At 35.4% G+C, this 20,543-nt stretch overlaps 2 protein-coding genes across 8 annotated transcripts; one reads left to right on the plus strand and one right to left on the minus strand.

Moving 5' to 3' along the window:
* Nucleotides 1-311: 311 nt before the first annotated feature.
* On the plus strand, nt 312-2,294 carry commd6 (COMM domain containing 6). Its single transcript, XM_056755525.1, has 7 exons — nt 312-456; nt 582-640; nt 852-914; nt 995-1,071; nt 1,233-1,401; nt 1,624-1,776; nt 1,854-2,294. The coding sequence occupies exons 1-7, from the start codon at nt 432-434 to the stop codon at nt 1,902-1,904; spliced, it is 597 nt and encodes a 198-aa protein (XP_056611503.1). The 5' UTR covers nt 312-431; the 3' UTR covers nt 1,905-2,294.
* LOC130427826 (MORC family CW-type zinc finger protein 3-like) lies at nt 2,216-20,515 on the minus strand. 7 transcript variants are annotated; one of them, XM_056755523.1, is made up of 20 exons: nt 20,396-20,515; nt 19,794-19,981; nt 10,428-10,500; nt 9,820-9,952; nt 8,161-8,384; nt 7,815-7,971; nt 7,566-7,674; nt 7,303-7,434; nt 6,852-6,971; nt 6,616-6,713; nt 6,203-6,298; nt 5,981-6,109; nt 5,710-5,781; nt 5,043-5,085; nt 4,853-4,936; nt 4,520-4,598; nt 4,395-4,437; nt 3,270-4,290; nt 2,966-3,107; nt 2,216-2,883 (listed from the first exon to the last, which is right to left on the minus strand). In XM_056755523.1, the coding sequence occupies exons 4-19, from the start codon at nt 9,849-9,851 to the stop codon at nt 2,979-2,981; spliced, it is 2,568 nt and encodes an 855-aa protein (XP_056611501.1). In that variant the 5' UTR covers nt 9,852-9,952; nt 10,428-10,500; nt 19,794-19,981; nt 20,396-20,515; the 3' UTR covers nt 2,216-2,883; nt 2,966-2,978. The 7 variants fall into 7 exon arrangements, with proteins under 7 accessions (XP_056611501.1, XP_056611500.1, XP_056611496.1 ...); XM_056755522.1 differs by lacking the exon at nt 20,396-20,515 and having other exon boundaries at nt 19,794-20,099; XM_056755518.1 differs by lacking the exons at nt 19,794-19,981; nt 20,396-20,515 and adding an exon at nt 17,074-17,112.
* Nucleotides 20,516-20,543: the final 28 nt, after the last annotated feature.

Consider the following 20,543-nt stretch of genomic DNA (forward strand, 5'->3'; position numbering starts at 1 on the left):
TACTGTAAATAAAAATAAATCATAATGCATTAACTAAAAAACTAACTTTAAAAAAATTATTCAGTGTGAAAAGCCAATGTAGAAGAATTAATGATAAATTATTTTCAGTAAAGTCATAAATGTATTAATCATGTTTTATTACTAGAAAGGCTTTGGATGACAGTTGACCTTAAGAAATGCCTTTATTTTTCTATTCCTTTCGTTCTTTTTTAATGTATTAGTTTGTTTGAATTATTTATTTTAAGGTCTACTGACTGACATGCTATTATTTTGAAAAATGTACGCTGCGGTTCTTGACTTCCGATCGGAAACTGCATTTTACAGAAGGGTTGGAAAAAAACAAACACACTGGACAAAACAAATTGTAGAGGCATAACATTACAATCCAAAACACTGTTCCTAAAATACAGCCTAACAAATTATTATAAAACATGTTAGGAAAGGAGCTATCCTCTAGTAAGTTAATTTGCTATGATTCATTAACTCTTTATATAGCAAATGTAACGTTACATGTCAGTTGTATTCGATGTTGGTCATTGAGTAATTGTCATATAAACCTCGGGTTGCATATTTTTTTGCAGGTGTGGATGGTGTGGTTGACAACATTGGAAATCTGCCTCTAGATCTGTTTGCAGAAACAGTAAGATCTGTCATTACTGTGTAAACAAAGTACAACACTGGACATTAAAGTCCCAGTGAAATTAAAAATGACAATGCCTATTTGTTCATGTTTTTATTGCAGTGTTTATTTTATTTATTATCTTTTGGTCATTTTCAGAATGTCTCATTATTAAATGTGGTTTTAAATATTTATTAAGACAACAGATCTGATTATTCTTTTAATTTTCCAGCTTCAGGAAATTCTTGTTCATCTTCAGGAACAAAGAGTGGTAGATTTTATTGAAACCTGGGATGTAAGCACACAAAACGTTAATCTCTATTTAAATACATTGTGCATGAATGTAGTTACCCACCTGCTTCTATGTCCTCACAGAAATTTCAGAGATCTGGGATAAACCTCGATCAACAAGCCGTTCAAGATATAGTAAGACTGATGTCATTTCATTTTAGGTACAGCACAATCATAAAGCACTGTCTTCATACAGTGTTTATTGAGACAATACATTATTTATCATTTCATTTATTTGTTTAAAGACTAAAATATGCATATTTTAATGTTTTTTGAATTGTTATAAAAATAGTTGTGGCTGCTTATATATTTATATGAACAGGTTAGCTGCTAAAAGCAATCTCAGTGCAGATGTCTTGATCAGTAAACTGACTGAGAGTAGCAGGAAATGGTCCAAACCAATGCTTCAGCTAGTGCAGCGGCTCTGGATTGAGCATGGAGCTCTTCTACATGCACATCAGGAAAGTCTGAGCATTGCTAGTATTGGACAGGTATGTCACATGATTCTTGTTTTTTGGTGAAGAAGTATAACTCAATAACACAGCGTAGTTCTGGATTTTTGAGAAAGCATCAATATTTGGTCGTAGCCTGTGTTAGTTTCCTCTTGTGTCGTTTCCAAAATCTGTGCAATTAAGATGATGCAATTGATGATGGAAACCATTCTGTTTATCTAAGAAAGTAACATTGTTGGTAACAAAATTTCTCTCTTTTAGCTTGTTGATATGCAGTGGAAACTTGGAATGGCGGTAAGCTCAGATAGCTGCCGATCCCTTAACTCCCCCTTTATCTCTGTTCTGCTGAAATATATGGATACGTCAGGGGAGATGTCATATAAATCCTTTGAGATGACAGTTCAGCAGTTCCAGGTCTGTTCAATTGAAAAGTTATTGTGAGTTCCTGATGCAGTGCTACTGCAATTTATAATACTCTTTTTTTTTTGCAGAACTTCTACAGACAGTTCAAGGAAATGTCCTCAGTTTTAGAGACTGTTTAATATATTGCCAAATTTTTGTCACACACTAGACATTCACATTTCAGTACTTTTTTACCAATGCACTTCATATATTCTTTATTGAACTTTGCACAAGGTGACTGTTTAGTTTTCTGTGCACTATAGCCAATTAAACGTCTTATGTATCCATAGTTCAAACATGACACACCCTGCATTGCATTGCTATAATATTATCAACTATTCAATCAATGTAAACTCACAAAAGGCATAAACAAAACACACACTCAAGATGCTTTTAAGAAACATAAGTTGATAACATTAACCTTATTAAAATCTTTCACCGTTACAGTAACTAAATGGTTAAGATTCTTGTTTTATTCAAATTAATAATTGTGTTTTTTACATTGAAATAAATGAAGTTGTTTTCCCCTCTTGGCTGTCATAATTGTCATATGGTGTTGTGTTCATAATTGTCTTCAGCACCTTAAGAAACCCACCATTTCCAAACCCATAGCTGTCATACAATAAGTTGTGTGTTACATATAATGTACATGTATGTCACATTCATCTATTTCTGAGAGTGGAGGTTCTATTTATATAGCACCTGGCCACTTACTCAAAACAATATAGAAATTACACAAACAGAAAGGAACATACTGCCCAAACTGGAAGTAATATGGAACTTAATTTCTATACTACCTTTTTAACTTTGTTTTATAAGACCCCAAAATTGGATAAAAATGCTAAATAACTTTATCACACAATTATACTTTATCCTTAAGAAATATTTTCAGAATGCAATAAAATATCTGGTCACATTTTTCCTAACATAAACTTGCAATGAACACTTTGATGACAAATTATCTTTATCTTGAAGTGGTTTCACATGGAGAAATGTCCTGTATAACCTGGTTTAAAATCTTGTCTATAACCTCACAGTCATAGTTGACTTGTTCAGGGTCCAACGCAGGAACAAATGTGACCAAAAGATGAGCAACACTGCTCCCCATGCTCCCTTGACCTGAAAACAACAGATAATGTATACAAATGTTTCACATAATTCTGTGATCGATGGTGACTGATTCCGAAAAAAGTATACTAACTATGCTTTGGTGACTATATTATCTTCTGATTGTTTGCAGAACTAGCTGTTTCGTTCCTGCACTCTTCCAGTTTTTTTCGCTGTTTGTCCAAGTCTTTCTGCATCTGCTCACAATAAGCTTTCTCTTGGTTTAAGCTGTCCGACTTTGTGTATGTGATTGAGAAAATTTAAAAAAGAAATGTTATAAGACTTGTTCAAAATGTAACTAATGGATTTTTTATCATTTATTTTAGCTAGTTTAATCACCAAGAAATCCTTGGTTAACCAGCCTGATCAATAAGTTTGCTTTAAAGTTTATTACTTACAAGAATCTGGGGATTCTCCTCTTGCTTATTCTTCTTCAGCTCATTTATAGTTTGTGTGAGCTGTTCAATGTGCTGTGTCGCCTGTAAGTACAGAGTCTTGAAGTCTTTATCATCTTCTAGATCGGTCTGAATGCTTTGATGACAGAACTCTTTTTTAAACGTGTGTTCCTTTAAGACTAAATTAACTGTCAATTCTTTCTTCTCCAGCTCCAATGTGAGAGACTGAGCTTCAGTTTTGAACTCATCTCTTTCCAGGGATGTGGCATCCATGAGTTCCAGAGGACTGTTCTGCTGTTTCTCGGCTTCCAGGGTTGGGACATGGTGTATGTTCAGAAAAGAGCTGATTGATGTTTGTTCAGGCATTGCACTTGGAGCATCTTTTTCTCTATCGCTTCCTTCTGAAAGACTTGGTTTACTCTCTATGTCTGCACTATTACATCTTTCAGTCTCCATGGAGTCTTTGATCGACCTGTTCATTCTGGTATCTTTGTCCTTCTTGCATTCAACCTCACTGCTGCTCTGTTCCATCATTGTAGCATCATTCTCTGACTCTTCTTTTTTAATCTCCACTTCTTCTTTTCTCTTTTGGTCCTCTACCATCTTTACAGCCATACCACATTCTGTCTGGGTTGTCATCCTGACTTGACCATTTGAAATCGATGTGCCTGTCATTTCACTTGTGGAAGCCTCAGTGGCAGGCGTTTCCATGGAAACAGGATATCTGTCCTGCACATCATTACTTGTACTTCTTTCTATCTTTACCTTAGCAAGGTTTAAGGTTAAATGTTTTGGCGTGCTTTTGGTTTCATCAATAACAAGATCTTCATCATCATCAGTGTTGCACTTCACATCCTTTTTATCAACAGTGTCATTATTCTCAGAAATCTCCATCTGTGAGGTTGGGACATCTGATAGACTTTTGAAAGTTGACGGGCCGTCTGGAGAGATCTTCAAGTACTCACTAAGTGCTCTTGCTTTTTTAAGAACTTGGCTCTCGGTTTGTTCAAGACTTCTCTTTCTCCTGTAGAAGAATGGTAACAGTGAGCGAGCCAAAGGTAAGAGTGGTAGACTACATTTTCAAAATAAAATACACTAATAAGAAGAGAGAAGGAGAAAATGTTGCACCCTGTAATAGAGGAGGCTGACACGTTGTCTGAGGGGCGAGATGCTGCAAATACAAATCAAATAGTAATATGAATAATACAGGCTTATTACAGCAAAAACAAAAGCTCACAAAAACTGGGCTTCACCAGATAGTGGGAGGGGTCTGGAATCATCAAGATTCCTGGCTGTCTCAGCAGCTGTTGATGACCTTGATGGGGATAGGCCCTATGAAAACAAAGAGACTGCAAGTTAACGTATATGCTGATGATTGTTTAGTTATAGTTACATGTCATCTTGTAATGCATATTATGAACCAAAAACAATACAGCTACATTTAATTGATGACAGAAATACACACTAGATATGTTCAATCGCCTAATATCCGCATCGTGCACAGTAGCCATTTGTCATCATTTAAATCCTCAAAATATTCTGGAAATAAAAACTTTCTTTTTAATAAAGCTTTGATGAAAACCTACTGCGCCATCCAAAAGATTTTCTTGTCTTCTTTGAAATTCATTTTCTTCTTTAGGTAGCTCTGCCAGTCTTTGCTGTTCTTCCATCTAATCCACAGAGACATCAAAAAACAAATGACAAACAAAGGAATGAAAGATAAGAGTGGTATGAAAGATAACACATTGACCATCCAACGCCAAAATGTCCAAATACCTGAAATTTTTTCTGTTCCTGCAGTTTTTTCTGGTTTCTCGTTCTGTATCAAAACAACATACAGTAATGTCAGATTATATTACCTACTGACATCATGGTGCCGTGTTTATGTTACATCAGGAAGCCCAATGGCATTCACAACTGCGTGCTTGTTCCCTTGAATGCTTCATTGGCAGAATAGAATGGAGGCAGAATGTACTGTATTCAAGTCACACAAACAGATATTAATTGTGTTTCAAAATCATAATTAAAAATCAATTTAGTGTCAGTATAAGCACAACTTGTCACCATTTGTTAAAAAAACAATGTTCATATTTGAAATAAAATCCCCAACCAATTTTGTGAATATCTGCTTGATCTTTTTAGATCTAGATCATTGTGTGTGTGTTTGTGTGTATGTGTGTTTTAAGAAACAAAAAGACAGTCAATTGGAGCAATCACCACAACATCACTCAGAGCCAATAAGCAACAGGGGGAGGAGAGAGTGAGCAATTGGGACATTTGTAGAAAGAGAGATGGCTGTTATATTTCCGAAAAAGATAGAATAGATGCTGCATATATACACATAAAATACTCATATAAATAATTTAAGCTTAGTGTGGCAAAACCAAGAGCTCAAAAGGTGTATACGGATGTGTCACCGAAATCACACGCATTTCAAACTCACTGCTCTTTGTATTTCAAGTAGGTTAATGTTTCATCTCCATTATCTTCAGCTTCCTCTGGTGTTTCACATTCCCTGAATTCAGATAAATTGAAAATGTACAATCCTTCTCGTATGATATTATTTTCTACAAATTAAAGAAACTGCCATCTATCCATATAAAATAAGTAATACATACAGAATAAAATGTTTCTTTAAACCTCTGATCATATTTTGCTATTGAATCTTGCCGGATTGTTAAAACATATGCTGCAGAAAGTTAAATTAAACAAACCTGTACTCTGTGTTCGGGTTCATTCGACAGAACCAATTTTCAGGGAGCTTATCCGGATTGATGCCATCTGGGAGTTTCCGCCACTTCATACAATCATCACACTGAACCCAGTTCTGGTCAGGACACTCTCTTCACATTTGGTAAGAAATAAGCTTTATATGTGTGCATTTTGTAAAAAAACTGGTTGAAAGCAACACTAAATGTGTTTAAGCGTATACTAACGGGATCTCCTCCATGGGTACTGTGCTTTGATCTATTTTGTTTCGCATTGCTTTGCAATAGTCGTCCAGCTTCGTACCCAACATTCTCATGGTTCTTCTGTGTAGACCAACAATAAACAACACTGATTTCTATACTACATGTCAAAAGTTTGGGGTTAATTATTCTTCCCACATTTTAGAAAAATAGTAAACTCATTAAAACACAACCTATGGGAAAATGAAACTGTGGGAAAATGTTGTGACTAAATAATTACAAATAAATTAAAACTATTTAATATTAAATCGTCTCACCCAAACCTTGTTATGCAGTGGTTACTTGCATATTGTATTTGACCACATTCTTAGTAGAAATTAAAGATAGATAAATACCAGACGCCATATTGCAGTTCATCTGGGATGATGGATCACACTGACCTGTACTCGTCTGTGTTGTCAAAGTCTTGCTTGTTATGTGTTGGCTTGAGGAAGTTGCATTCGATCACTGCAATAACCCCCACTCCCTTTTTATTAGCCTATCGTGAAAACAAAAATAAACAAAGCAAGTGATATCTCACAATATTGGGAAACACTTGTAATAGTAAATGTGTGATAATGAAGTTTGAGCATGTAAAACATTTTAAACAACTTGAATAGAATACTTAAGCATTCACCCTGTTTTGGCATCCCACACGCTCATAGGCTTTGATGAGCCTGTTTTTATGGTACATCATGACTCCATAATGTTTTTTGCTCTTGGGGTTATAGCCAAATATGATCGGAAGACTTTTTTTCTGCAAAGAAAAGACTCAAGGAAGATCACTATGTGAACAACCGCAAAATTACATTCTTTCTTTCACCATCAGCTACTGTAATCTTCCCTCACAATACCTTCATAGAGCAAAGCTAATATTTGTCAAACGTTCACGTCACCTACTCCATGTAGACCTTATAGAAGAACTAACTAAATACTCTGATATGTGTCTGTAAACCTGTTTTCAAACAATGTGCATTAATAGAATTGACTACACATTCTGTAACAAAACTGAAAATGTTGCAGTCAGTGTTTCTAGTATCTAAAAGCTTTTTTTAGGGAAAAGCTCTTCTTTGCCAAAAAATGGATACGTTAAGAAAGGTTGGTTTGTATTTTTCAGTGACAACACGTCCCAGGCTTTTAGCAATCAGTTGAGTTTTTACTTTCTGTCCACGAATGATAATCTGCATTCTGGGTTTCAAATAGAGGACACTACAGTATGCCTAGAAGAAAATGACATGCACTACTATTTTATTTATATATAAATTGTCAGAAAATGTAATGAAGTTACCACAATATCATCATAAGTATTTTAGTGTAATACAGTTTGTAATGGCAATGTTCAAGTACTCACGCGCAAGGATTGTTTGTATTTTTCATTTTCACTCTCATACACATCATCTGGAATCTTGATGTCATAACTGTCCGACTCAAAGTCAAACTCAGTAGAGTCTGACGATGTTCTGTAGCAGAAAATGAATCCTCTTTTGTAAATGTGCTTTCAATAAGTCTGATTCTATTAGCAAACCAGGCCTCTTAAATCTTGCGGGATCTCTCAGCACAACTTAGTAAGCTACACATTCTTCCTGGTTTGCATACTCACATGCGGAGGTTCCAAATGATTATTCTTGTTCCTCTGGAGCCTTTGGAACCATGATTGTTGATGGCATCAAGTTCTGCGTGCAGTTCTTCTTTCATCTGAAACAGAGAGTTTTGCAGGATGGCCTGTAGACTTGCTGCATGCTTTGGGTCAGGACAGAGTGAAAGGAAAAGTCAAGGATCAACAAGTCAAATTGATAATGTAAAATATGTAAGAAAGTAACTATGGCTTGAATTAGAATAGAACTAATAGATCTGCTACAGTACAGTAATATATCTGCTACAGATTTTTTTCTTTCTATATTGTGGAACACATTCTGTTTAGCCCATTTTGAGGGAGATAAGGATATTTGAATCTCCATTGCGTTTGAATTTCACAATTGGTACGACGATGCTCCCCGCTTGAATCTCTTGAAGGTACGTCTGGGACAGCATGCCCACACACATAGACTCTCCGTTTTTTGAAAACACAATGGCGTCTTTTCCCAAGCGCATGGAGCCGGATTTAAATCCATTGCCATAGAAGCCGATAGGAACATGGCCATTTTTTGCCTTTTTATCACTGAAGCCAAAACTAACAGGAAACAAACAAAGCGATTAAACATTCCTATATCAATATAGTGATCAAGTCATATTGAGCAATATTAATTTGATATCAGTCAATAGTCCCTTTCACACATATAGTCTTAACTTGTAAATTGCAAGAAAACTGCTCTTGATAGATCATTTGTGAACAGGACCTTTACTTTAAATCTGTACTTCCAATTTTCCAGTAACAGAAGAAGTAACATTACCGGCAAATTCTAGTAAGTAGCGATGTGTGAAGTACGAAGAATGAAGATTAACCGTTAAGAGAACCTACAACACATGGCGTGCTGACTGCTTAGGTCCAATCATAACTTTCAAACATTTCTGCACTAAAGTTGTTCAAAACAGTGTCAAACACTTTCTGATGTACGTTATTCGCCAAACTGCTAACGTCCCTCATGCACTTTCTCTGTATCTGTATGTATGAACATTATTGTATCTCCTTGCAGATTTTTTTCTTGCGTCTCTGCATTTGTCCTCGTAAAGTTCAGCTCAGTTTTAAAGTTTTCTATCTCCATGTTGTAATGCAAAGTTGGGATGTTGGGAATTACCAGAGAAAAGGACTGACAATAAGCAAGAGCTGTAAAACTTCCTTCGAGTTTAATAAGGCTGCTTGTGCATCATTACAGTCATCAGCATACATGCAGTTTCAAGCGACAAAACATAAAAGGTAACTAACTTCTAATTTCGGTCACAGAAACAGAAGCCGGCGGGGCAGTTCTCTCATCTCACGTTAGTTATCCCCCTACATCTTGACATGCTGTCTCACTTATGCACAGTTTTTTATTACTGTAAATACATGAAGTGACTGTACACTGTCTACCCTGTACGTGAGCAGCATGGCGTAGTGTTGGGTTAAGAGCAATTGTATGACCCAAACATCAACAACACGTTCGTTCACAGCAAAATCGCCAGTGTTAAAAATGGTCAAATTAACTCTCTGTGTATATATAAGCTTTGCTGTTTTCAGATATAAAATCACACCCCCACCACATTTTAAACATAACTCCGGTTGTATTGCAGCTATAAGGAAATGTCCGCTTGAAGACATCATATTACTGTTATTTTGAGACGGCTGTGTGAACGCTGTCTTACCGGTAAATTAACAGAATGCCAATGCTTGTGTGAACAGCATATTTGTGTATTTACTCAAAATTTACTAGTAATTTACCAACATTGCTGTGTGAAAAGGGCTATTAAGAAGTATTTAACAGTGCATTATGTGTATTTGTATGTACATACATCTAGTTGCAACATATACAGCAGTGATACACACACACGCGCACACAAAGTTGCATTGAAACATATATTTTTTCCTTTAATATTTGTATGTGCAACTCTTTTATAAAACCAGGCAACTGTTTTATTGTGAATAAATCATGTATACAGTATATCTATCAACTGTATTGGTTTGGACTCACCTAAGCATTTTGTGCATTTTGAGATGATCCATTCCTGCTCCATTATCCGTGAAAATAAGGCAGTCTTTCCCTCCAATCCTTCTTTTATCAATCCAGAACTGTTTGGCACCAACATCTGGGTCATAGGCATTATCTATGTCAGTAGGAAAACATTTATAAATTATAATCAAATTACGCAGATGTAGGCCAAAATCTAGTGAATCAGCTTGAATCATCTCCATACTATCCTCAAGTATATTTTGGATCTTGGAAACAAAAATAAGACTTTCATTGTACATTGCTTCATCCCGACCGGAACTCAATAAACAGACATCATGACTTGAACTGTTATTAATCTGTAAAACACCTATGTGTCTCAAATTCAATGTAACTTTGTATAATAGTGTTTGCCAATTGCAATGATGTAATATAATCCCATACAATTTATTTACAGTGGATTGCCAATTTATTTCTGTGCTCTAATTCTACTGCTTAAATTCAAAACAAATGACACCTTCTATTCCCAGTGTTCTTATTTACAACAATTACAATAGCAACAGAATTTCACAATATTCTTTTAAAAGATTATAAATACTTTATTATAAAAATGATGAGAACTAATCACTCACCAATGAGCTCAGCAATAGCACTGAAGGGCCAAGTATGGCTGGTGGAATTGGTGTGAAGGAACTTTGGATTGAGCTTTAAAATGATACAGGGTTACAAGTTCACAAAGGCATCATCAGATAAATAAATAAACAACTATAACTTTTTATCAGAAGTGACCCTGGACCACAAAACCAGTCATAAATCGCACATGTAGCAATAGCCAACTATATATTGCATGGTTCAAATAAATACGACAATCATTGGGATATTAAATACAGATCATGTTCTCTGAAGATATCCTGTACATGTTCTGCATATATATTTAAAAGCTTTCTTTTGGTGAGTGAATGCATCAAATCGCCAAAAGAAATGTCCGGAAATTCGACAAACTTTGCTCACTGCTGCCCGCTCTTTGGTAATTACCCACTCAAGTTTTGTATTTAAGCAAATCTTAGAAATTGCACTGGGTTCATCTACTCTCCACAATGTAATTACAGCAATAAGACAAAAGACAGTGTTAAGACAAACCTAATGCTTCTTATTAACGGCCTGCTGCAGCGCCTCCAATTTTTCTTAACATTATTTTTTTGCACCTTCAGATTGCAGATTTTATATTAGTTGTATCTCGGCCAAATATAGTCATATCATAAAAAAAACTTAAATCATTAAGATTATATGAAAATCAAAAAGTTGAGCCACAAGACTGGTTTTGTGGTCCAGGGTCACAATACGGTATATTACAAAACAGTTGAACAAAAGTCTAAACACCCCTGTTAAAATTGCACATTTTTATCATGTAAAAATGAAATCAAGATAAATCATGTCCCAAGATAAGTCATGACACAAAAAATACTTTAATAAATAGTTTCTCTAATAACTAGTTGGGAATTTTCATGGGCTCCAGAAGACAGTATAAAAACTGTGCCGTTTTATTGACGGCTTCAGTGGTGTAACTTTAATGCGAAAGACGCATGATAAGTAATACTGACACTGCCGTGAAGCATGATTGAATCCGCTGAACTCACTGTTCTAAATTTTCACATCACATATCAGATCTGCTTCCATTTGTTTTGAAACTATATCATGTTTTCATCAATAGCTCAAGTATGGCTGTTCCCGTACGTAATTAAACATATTTATTCGTGATCAAATAAAAACTACTGAAACGAATGCGTGTTTTCACAGTGTTAAAAATTTGGTGTTTGACATAGATGACCTGTCGGTGGGTCAAGGATTGAGATGTTTGGGAACCCCCTGCTAATAAGGACAAACATTCAAGTATACAGATGGAAACAGATGGAAAAATAATATCTTTAAAAAATATATATTTTCACTTATTGCTACGGGCATTGCTAGATAGGCTACAAATATGATAGCAACCGCATGTCGAGAACAATAAGGACTTATATATAGCACCAAAGTGCAATTAAGCACAAAATGTTTGGTACATGTATGACTTAAACAGCCATTTTCCAATATTTTCATAATTTTATAAAAAATAAATACCTTTAAAATCTGTTGTGTGATAGGGAAAAAGTTCAGCCATGAGCACTACCGAACGGACGATGACATGAAGAACGTAAAACATGATTTACGCTCTATGCCACTGGAGCAGTTGAGTTTGCATGCCTTTCATATTGTCTATTCCAATCTGAAACTGATGGGCGGAGTTATAAAACTATAAAAACTATAAAAAGCCTCTGCTTACAAGACGAGCTACTTGCACGGTTAATAGACACTCCGTATTTTTTATTTCTTCCAATTAGTGGTGGGGACATTAGTATAGTGGCATAAGTATACACCTGGCATCAATTCAAGTCAGTTCAATTCAGCCTACCCACACATGACTCTCCCCAATGTGATTTAAATAAATGTAGCCTACCTTTTATAACTAATTAGCAATGAATTAGTTTAATTAAACATGGTAGTTCATTGTGAAAATACACTGAGGATACTGTATTACAGTTTCCGCGTGGATATTATCTACAAATCCTGATGGTCGTGACGTGTGTGCTGCTGTACACTGTAAAAAATGCCTGTGAAATTAACAGTAAAATACTGTTGTTTTCACACAAAAAACCTGTTATTAGAAAGTGTCCGTAAAAAATACGGAGAAACACTTTAAAATTGTCTGTAAAATTAACAGCAAAAAATCCATTGTTTTTACGGAAACCCTGTAAAAAATGCCGTAAATGCCGAAATTCTGTAGTTTTCACAGAGAAAATACGGAAAACATAGTCAAATTCTCATGGATTTGAACAGTGAAATTCCAAAGTTTTCACGAGGAGTTTTTTTTTCCACAAACACTTTTATCACCTTCACTTACAGACACCACTATCACTTTATTTCTGTTGCACGTCTACAAAAGTTCTAATTGAGGATTAACACAAGTTTACATGTCGATGGTTTTGTTGAGTCACCATTATGGTGATGAGTGTTTGCTTTAGTTGTGGTCTTGACCCTTTGCTTTCCATGGGAAAAAGTCTTTGCCCAGTTTTGATATCTGTGTGGGGAAACAGACACCAAAACAGCAGGGTAAAAAGTTCAGAAAAAGCTAACGCATTAACTTCTTTAGATTGGAGAGGAAGTAAATGTTTGAGAGTTTAAGTGGTGCTTTAATGTCATTTGTTGTCGACATCTATGATATTTTATGAGATAAAATAATATACTGAATATCTTCAACGGCAAATCTGATACATGATAAATGTTCTAGCAGACATCAAGAATATAATAGTTTGTCTCAACAATGGTGACAACAGAAAAAACCACTTAAGATAAACGCAATGCATTCTGGGTATCATCAAATCACAAAACTCTTCAATGACTACCAGCATGCATTGCGGCTGTAAGCTTTTCATTTGTTAGTCACCTCTGTTGAGATTCATACTCTAATTCTTGTTTATGGGTCAAAGACCAAATGCAAGCTTTTTAACGGTTCAAATACTTTTTATATTGACAATTGCAGGAAATGTGAATTTTAAATGTAAATCCATTGAGACATTTGTACAAAAAAACATTAAGTAATTAAACAACATGCCAGAAAAAGCTTTTGAAAATATCTAAACACATTTTCATTTGATGTCATTTGCTACAAAACTATGTTTTATATAAAACAATGTCATAGCAGCCCAAAGATAACTGGAAACTTATTTTTGACGGCTGAAAGAGGCCAACTAAAACAAACCCTGATCACAAAAACGGTGACTTTGAATACACCAATAAAGCATCAAGTCATGGCTGTTATGCTGCAGTCCCTGTGAAGCAGAAGTGATGATCGTCTTCAGAATTCTGACGTATTTACAAGATGAATAGTGGGTGTGGCTCATGTTTTCTACTGTGAATTGATTGGATGAATAAAAACAGGATGTTCCCGTAATTTTACGGTAGTTTGCTGGCAACCAAAGCTGCTGGTATTTTTCCGTAAAAACTACAGAATTTGTATTTTCTCTTTTCTTTTCTGATATTAAAGGTTTTGTGGGTCACCACTATGCTGAAGAGTGGAGTCTGTGTTTAATTCAAGGTCAGCAATGAGATGCTGATGTCATGCTGCATGTTGCTTTGTTTAAAAGTGACTTTGATGTTTTAATAAAGAATTACAAAGAAATAAATTAAGTAAATGTTATGTTTTCACTTTTATGCATTTGGACCAAGTTTCATTGTATATAAAGAAATGCTGTTGATATAAAATACTAAAATGTATTAAGTTCATTCACAGCTTGAAGTTTGTGCCCTGAAGTTTTAAACTGCAAGACTGTTTACGTTCTTTTCCTGTATTTTTTACAGAATTTTACTGGCAACCACAGCTGCCGGTATTTTTCCGTAAAAATTACGGAACATTTTTTACAGTGTAGTGGGCTAATTCTAACAACACAAGTAAAGAAGACTTTGTTCAGACTCCTACATTAGAACTAATCAAAACATAAACTGACAGCCACAGATATTAAATGTCCTCTCATAATTTGAGTTCAGTCTGTCAAGACTATTTTCTATATAGGGAAATGTTCTGTATTCATGGGCGCCGTAAAGGGGTGGAACGTTAGGACGATTCTAAGGGCCCAGGCTGATTTGGGGCCAAGAAGAGCAGACCCCCTTTTTATTTTCCTATTTCTTTTCTCTTTTTTATACATACATTAAATGTGCTAGGGCCCCTCGTGCGCTAAATGTGTTTTTTGTCCGTTTTGACCATAGATTTAATATTTAAAAAACAAATAATGTATTTACTGTTTCAGTCACACACCTCCCTGCTCCCTCTCACAATGGTTCATTCCACCTGCGCTGTCCAAGCTACGATCGCTAGTGTAGCGTCTCTTGGTTATTGCACTTGTTATGATGCAGTGCAGACAGTGACACACGCAACTGCGGTCAGGCCAGCCTCCACTTTGAAAACGTTGGTCAAGCCAGCCCTCACATTGGTTTTCTGTGCGCGCATATATGAAAGATTGCGGTAGGAGCGCGGGACGACAAATTTCAAAATAAAAGCTGTTTCGGACTCTCATTTGTAAGTGTTTTAACGGTTGCAAGTGATGTTGCTATGGTTACTCTTCAGTTTATATAATGTTTTGATCGATTTCTAGGCCGTTGATTAGGTATTTTGGTGGTTAGGTACAAGAGTGTTGTAAGAGTTTGTGTGACGTTTTGGGTGGTTGCTAGGGCGTTGCTAAGGCATTCTGGTGGTTGGTTTTGACCTAGTGGGCCAGTTGTGGCCTAGTGGTTAAAGAGACAGACTCATATGGGTGACCATAACTGACAAATAGGTAATTTTTCATACACCATATCAGGACTTTCTGATGTGGAGTTTTTGTAATAAAAGTCCCCTCTAAATCCTATATAGACTTTTTTTCTCTAAATTCAGATAGGGATTAAAAATAAACTACCTGTTTCTAGAAAATAATTTCACCTCAGAATCATAGAACACCATCTTAGATTGACATTCAAACAATATCAGGACTTTCTGATGTGGAGTTTTTTAATAAAAGTCACCTCAATATCCAATATAGGACGTTTTTTCTCTATCTTCAGATGAAAAATAAAAATAAACTACCTGTTTCTAGAATTCTAGAACCCATTTTTGGGTGGAGTGTCCCTTTAAGAATATCCCACGTGCACGTAAATGGACGAGAAACTTGTTACGAAATAATCATGGTTACATTTATTAAATAATGTATAATCTGTACAAGCACGTCAATGATTTAGTTGTTCTAGACTGCGTATAGCGCTGATAAAACGTGATATTTGGCAGCCGGAAGAATCAAGTGTTGTACACTCACGATTGATCTCTTTCATTGTGCAACGTGACGTTCACCTGATGAAACATTGGTTAAAACATAATTCGGATGTAGGCTACTGTGTCTAATACCACCGCTAAGGTTTCCTCTTTGGTTGAGCTGAGCTCCCGCGTCCCTCCATGTACAGTAGCCTGCATGTCAGACTCGTTCCCCACACTTTTAAGACCGGGCCGGTCCTTGAGTTGGCAGGCATTCATTCGGAGTGTGATTATACATTAAGAACTCATCAATTAACATTTATCCTTAGAATATAAATAAACATTTTGGCGGCCGCGGAACATTATGAAAGTAGCCCAAAAAACCGCAACCCGCGGCTCCATAATTTTTCCCGCAATTGCATTCTCAAAATAGCCCAATTGTGCGGGAAAGCCGCGTACCTGGAAACACTGGTGCTGCTGCTACGATCGATGCTGTCAAACTTGACGTTCTTAATATGAATAAAATGCCATAGAAAAAAATTATATAAAATTGAATAAAACGTGTATCTACTGTAGCTGATGTTTCCTGATTGAGCAGTTTGACCCAGCTAAAGCTTGTTCATGTAAAGTATATGTCAATATGTGTACATAATGTTCTGTTTTGCTTGCAATTGCAATTGAGATAATAATGTTCTCCCTTTTAGGTAAACAAGTACATATTTCTAAAAAAAAATCTTGTTTTTGTAGGCTTTGTACTCATCTTTAGACATATTAACTATGCAATGTGCCAAGTATCTTTTTTTAAGTATACAGGGCATGTTTATTGGGTTACATTTTATCTGTAAAAAATGTAGGGGTCCCAGAAATGTTGGTTTCCATAGGGCCCTGAATTTCTGGTGGCACCCCTGTCTGTATTGTCCTGTGTGACCTTTGTTTGTTGTATATTCACAGACAATGCAAACGAGATGTTTACATTGGCTTAAGGCGTTTTCAGTTAAACAAAACTGAAAGGCAAAATGCACTTGTTAGGTTTCTGCTTAGAGGATTATGACACATCAAGAATCGAAAAGAATTTAAACACACCTATGACAATGTGTGATTATGACAAAATTTTATATTCATCACGTACATTCAAACAAAATTCAATAAAACCATTATCAATTGTGTTTGAGAAAGAAATCCAGCATCTATTTCTTCTTTAAAGAAATTAAATAATGTTGACGCTACCGTACTCTATAAATACTCTATTTTATAAAAAAAAAAAAAAAACATAACCTTTCTACCATGACAACAAATTAATATATAACTAGCCTTTTAATAGTAAAGTTTTTTGTTAACATGTAGGCCAATTATCACAAGTCTATTAAATGATAAAAAAATAATACAGTACTATTATTTATCTATTTAAATCTATTCTGAATCATTGTGCCAGTAGTGTTTTGTTAGTTATGTCAGGTACATACCAAGCTTAACGGGATTGCTTCCTCTGTTTGAGCTGCCATCCTTGTTGTGATTCCTTCAAGTGTTGCCAACTCTTTTCAATAGAAAGTCGCTAAATGTCAAGATGACGTCACATGCTAATTTGCATATCGATGACATCATCACTAGTGTCTGACAAGCTGAGCGCTTGAGCTCTGCTAGACTGCCTAATACCTCTACTCTCTAAGCTGACGTTTACATTATTCTATTACAAAAAAATCAATGTTCTTAATGACTTATTTGGTGTTTCTGTTGGCAGACAACAAAAACTATGTAATAGTGAGTGAACTAAAGAAGGGTAATTCTTGAACCAAAAATGTAAAACCTACTGAATAAAAGACCCTAAAATAAAGAAAAGTCTTGAGCATGTACAGAGTCAGTGATCACAAACTCATGGTAGAGACAGGCAGACACAGACATACATTGACACCAAGAGAGGAGCAACTATGTCCACACAAAATCAAGTGGAAACAGATCTGCACTTTTTATTTCTTCCAAAAATTGGTGGGGACATGACCTACCCATCCACCTGCAAATTACACGTATGGTAGGTTTATACACCTGGCATCAATTCAAGTCACTGATTAAGCCTAAAGTATGACTGTTCCCCAGGGATTTTTTTTACCAAAACAAGAATGACTCAGGCAGAGTCCAGATCTTAATGCAATTGAAAATCTATAGGGTGACCTGAAGAGGGCTGTGCACAGGTGACGCTTTTTCTTTTGCAAGGAAGAATCGCAAAGCATTGCAAGTCAAGATGCGCAAAACTGATTGACTCTTACCCACAAAGACTGCATGCTGAGATAAAGCTTAGAGGTAGTATTAGTTTAGAGGTGTGTACACTTATGCAAACTGGTTATTGTATATTTTTTATTTGTACCGCCAAATGATTCTTATTTTTATACCCATAAATAAATAGGTTGTAATTTTACAATTAGGGTCGAACAGGTTCAGGCATGATTATTTACAAGACAAAAATTGTAACAAATTTTAACAAGGGTGTGACTTTTTAGATCCACCGTATACAGCCTGAAATTAATTTCAGAAATATATGTCAATATATTCAAGAAAATATAATGTCTTTAGGAAGAGCTACATTATCTTTGCTGCTTGTTTTCATGAGATGAAACCACAGTTCCTCCCTCTTTTGGCTACCTAACTCTCTGATGTGTTTGAAAATGAACATTTGTAAAGTAATGTTATACACTTCAATTTTATGTTTCTGACAGCCTACCCACACATGACTCTCCCCAATGTGATTTAAATAAATGTAGCCTACCTTTTATAACTAATTAGCATTGAATTAGTTTAATTAAACATGGTAGTTCATTGTGAAAATACACTGAGGATACTGTATTACAGAATTTAAATGTAACCCCGTTTTCAGTTAAACAAAACTGAAAGGCAAAATGCACTTGTTAGGTTTCTGCTTAGAGGATTACGACGCATCAAGAATCGAAAAGAATTTAAACACACCTATGACAATGTGTGATTATGACAAAATTTTATATTCATCACGTACATTCTAACAAAAGTCAATAAAACCATTATCAATTGTGTTTGAGAAAGAAATCCAGCATCTATTTCTTCTTTAAAGAAATTTAAAAATGTTAACGCTACCATACTCTATAAATACTCTATTTAAATAAATAATAAATAAATAAACATAACCTTTCTACCATGACAACAAATTCATATATAACTATCCTTTTAATAGTAAAGTTTTTTGTTAACATGAAGGCCAATTATCACAAGTCTATTAAATGATAACAAAAATAATACAGTACTATTAAGACCATCGATTAACAGAACTGAATTGTGACTGATTGGATCAACATGTTTTGGGTGTCTCAGAGAATTAAGCATGTAAATACAGAGAATGCATGATTGCCGTTTACTTTTTGTTTAATGGCTATTTTGGTGTGATCCAAACCGGGTCTTTTATGGGCACGTGATTTGAGTTATTGTTGTATATTTTTTTCTTACTTTGTTTGTTTGTTTGCTTGTTTGTTATCCATTGTGGACCCACGAACTGTGGGGTTCTCACTTGTATGCCATGTCAAGGAATATAGGTGTAGTGATTTGATTTTGGGTGATTATCATTGTCTGGAATTTGAAATGAACTTTTGCTTTCTCTTGTGATGTTGTGTGAGTGTGCACTTATTGGTGGAGTATTCACTATGTGATAAAACCGGTGTGCCCTGTGGTCTGTAGGTGTTCTAAAGTGTCTTGTTGTTTTTGTTTTACTCAGTTTCTTTGCCAAGTCCATTTATCCTTGAGCTATTCTTATTATTGTCGAATAAATACATTTGTGCAAAGAAACAGACTCTGGTTTGTGCTGAGTCCCCTTCATCTCTAATAATATGTCCGGCTTACAAATACTTGGCTCTTTTTCTGTTTTTGTTGAGATGTATATATAGATACTTATATGCTTTTATCTTATTATTATCCTAATATGTATTTGTGTATGTTTATATTTTTCTGTGCTTTGGCAATCTAAACCTTTGTTTTATCATGCCAATAAAGCTTATTTGAATCTTGAACTCGACACCTTAAAACTACACACTAGCAGTTTCGTTGAACAGCTAAAATCCGTCTGTGTTTATGTCTACACATCGATGTCACCGAGTTTCATCTCGTTTCGTGATCATAAATGCTCAAACAAGGTCAATAAGTTATTAATTATTGTAAACGCTGTCTGTACCTGCTTCAGTGCGGTCTTCTGCTGCTTCTTCCTGGCGGGCGCTCACACTCGCTGTACAGAGAAGGCAGAGAGGAAGGCAAAAACTCGCTCTCGCGGGCCAGCAGTAGTGAAGCAGAATGTTTCGCCAAGTCGCCACGGCTTATTCAGAAATCAGCTATATTTGTCGCTAGTAGATTTCTTAAAAGTCTCTGAAGGGGTATTAAAAATCGACAAATACAGCGATAAATTTGCAAAATTGGTAATACTTTTTCTTCCTGTCCCCCAACCTGCGACATAAGAAGTTTTAGATACAAATACGCTGATGGAGACAGCAGAGAGCGCTGTTGACTCGGCTGTGGCTTTTTTTTAAAGGTACAGTTCCATATTTACTAAACAAACATGCCAGTGCTCCCACAAAGCCTATAGTCTAAGATAGATTTGCATACACAGATTATTATTATATGTACCAGCAGTGTGCTATAAATATTCGTTCAGCTATTTTATTATATGCCAAGTGTAATATCAACTCGTGACCATGTTTAACGAAGAATTTTACAAGCATGCTTTCCATTTTCACATCATGTACTACATGTGCTCACTATTATTAGAATTGTGTAGAATACCTTGTCGTCAATAAATGCTTTTTGGACCGAGTTGTCAGTCGTTCTCTTTCAACTTTGCGAAAATTGTGATAACATTTCATATAATCTATCAAATGTATAAATTCAAATTAAAGCGTGAAGTTTTTCAACAATTTCAACAATCAACACA

The sequence above is a fragment of the Triplophysa dalaica genome, chromosome 8 (assembly GCF_015846415.1).
Source record: "Triplophysa dalaica isolate WHDGS20190420 chromosome 8, ASM1584641v1, whole genome shotgun sequence".
In the NCBI taxonomy this organism is placed as follows: Eukaryota; Metazoa; Chordata; class Actinopteri; order Cypriniformes; family Nemacheilidae; genus Triplophysa; species Triplophysa dalaica.

Coding starts and splice junctions, on each gene's coding strand:
- commd6 (XM_056755525.1), top strand. CDS start 432: ATGTTAGGAAAGGAGCTATCCTCTA. Junction 457..581: donor AGGAAAGGAGCTATCCTCTA/GTAAGTTAATTT, acceptor ATTTTTTTGCAG/GTGTGGATGGTGTGGTTGAC. Junction 1,777..1,853: donor TGACAGTTCAGCAGTTCCAG/GTCTGTTCAATT, acceptor TTTTTTTTGCAG/AACTTCTACAGACAGTTCAA.
- LOC130427826 (XM_056755518.1), bottom strand. CDS start 17,112: ATGGCAGCTCAAACAGAGGAAGCAATCCCGTTAAGCTTG. Junction 4,599..4,852: donor AAAATCTTTTGGATGGCGCA/GTAGGTTTTCAT, acceptor TTGTTTTCATAG/GGCCTATCCCCATCAAGGTC. Junction 3,108..3,269: donor AGGAGAATCCCCAGATTCTT/GTAAGTAATAAA, acceptor ACATACACAAAG/TCGGACAGCTTAAACCAAGA.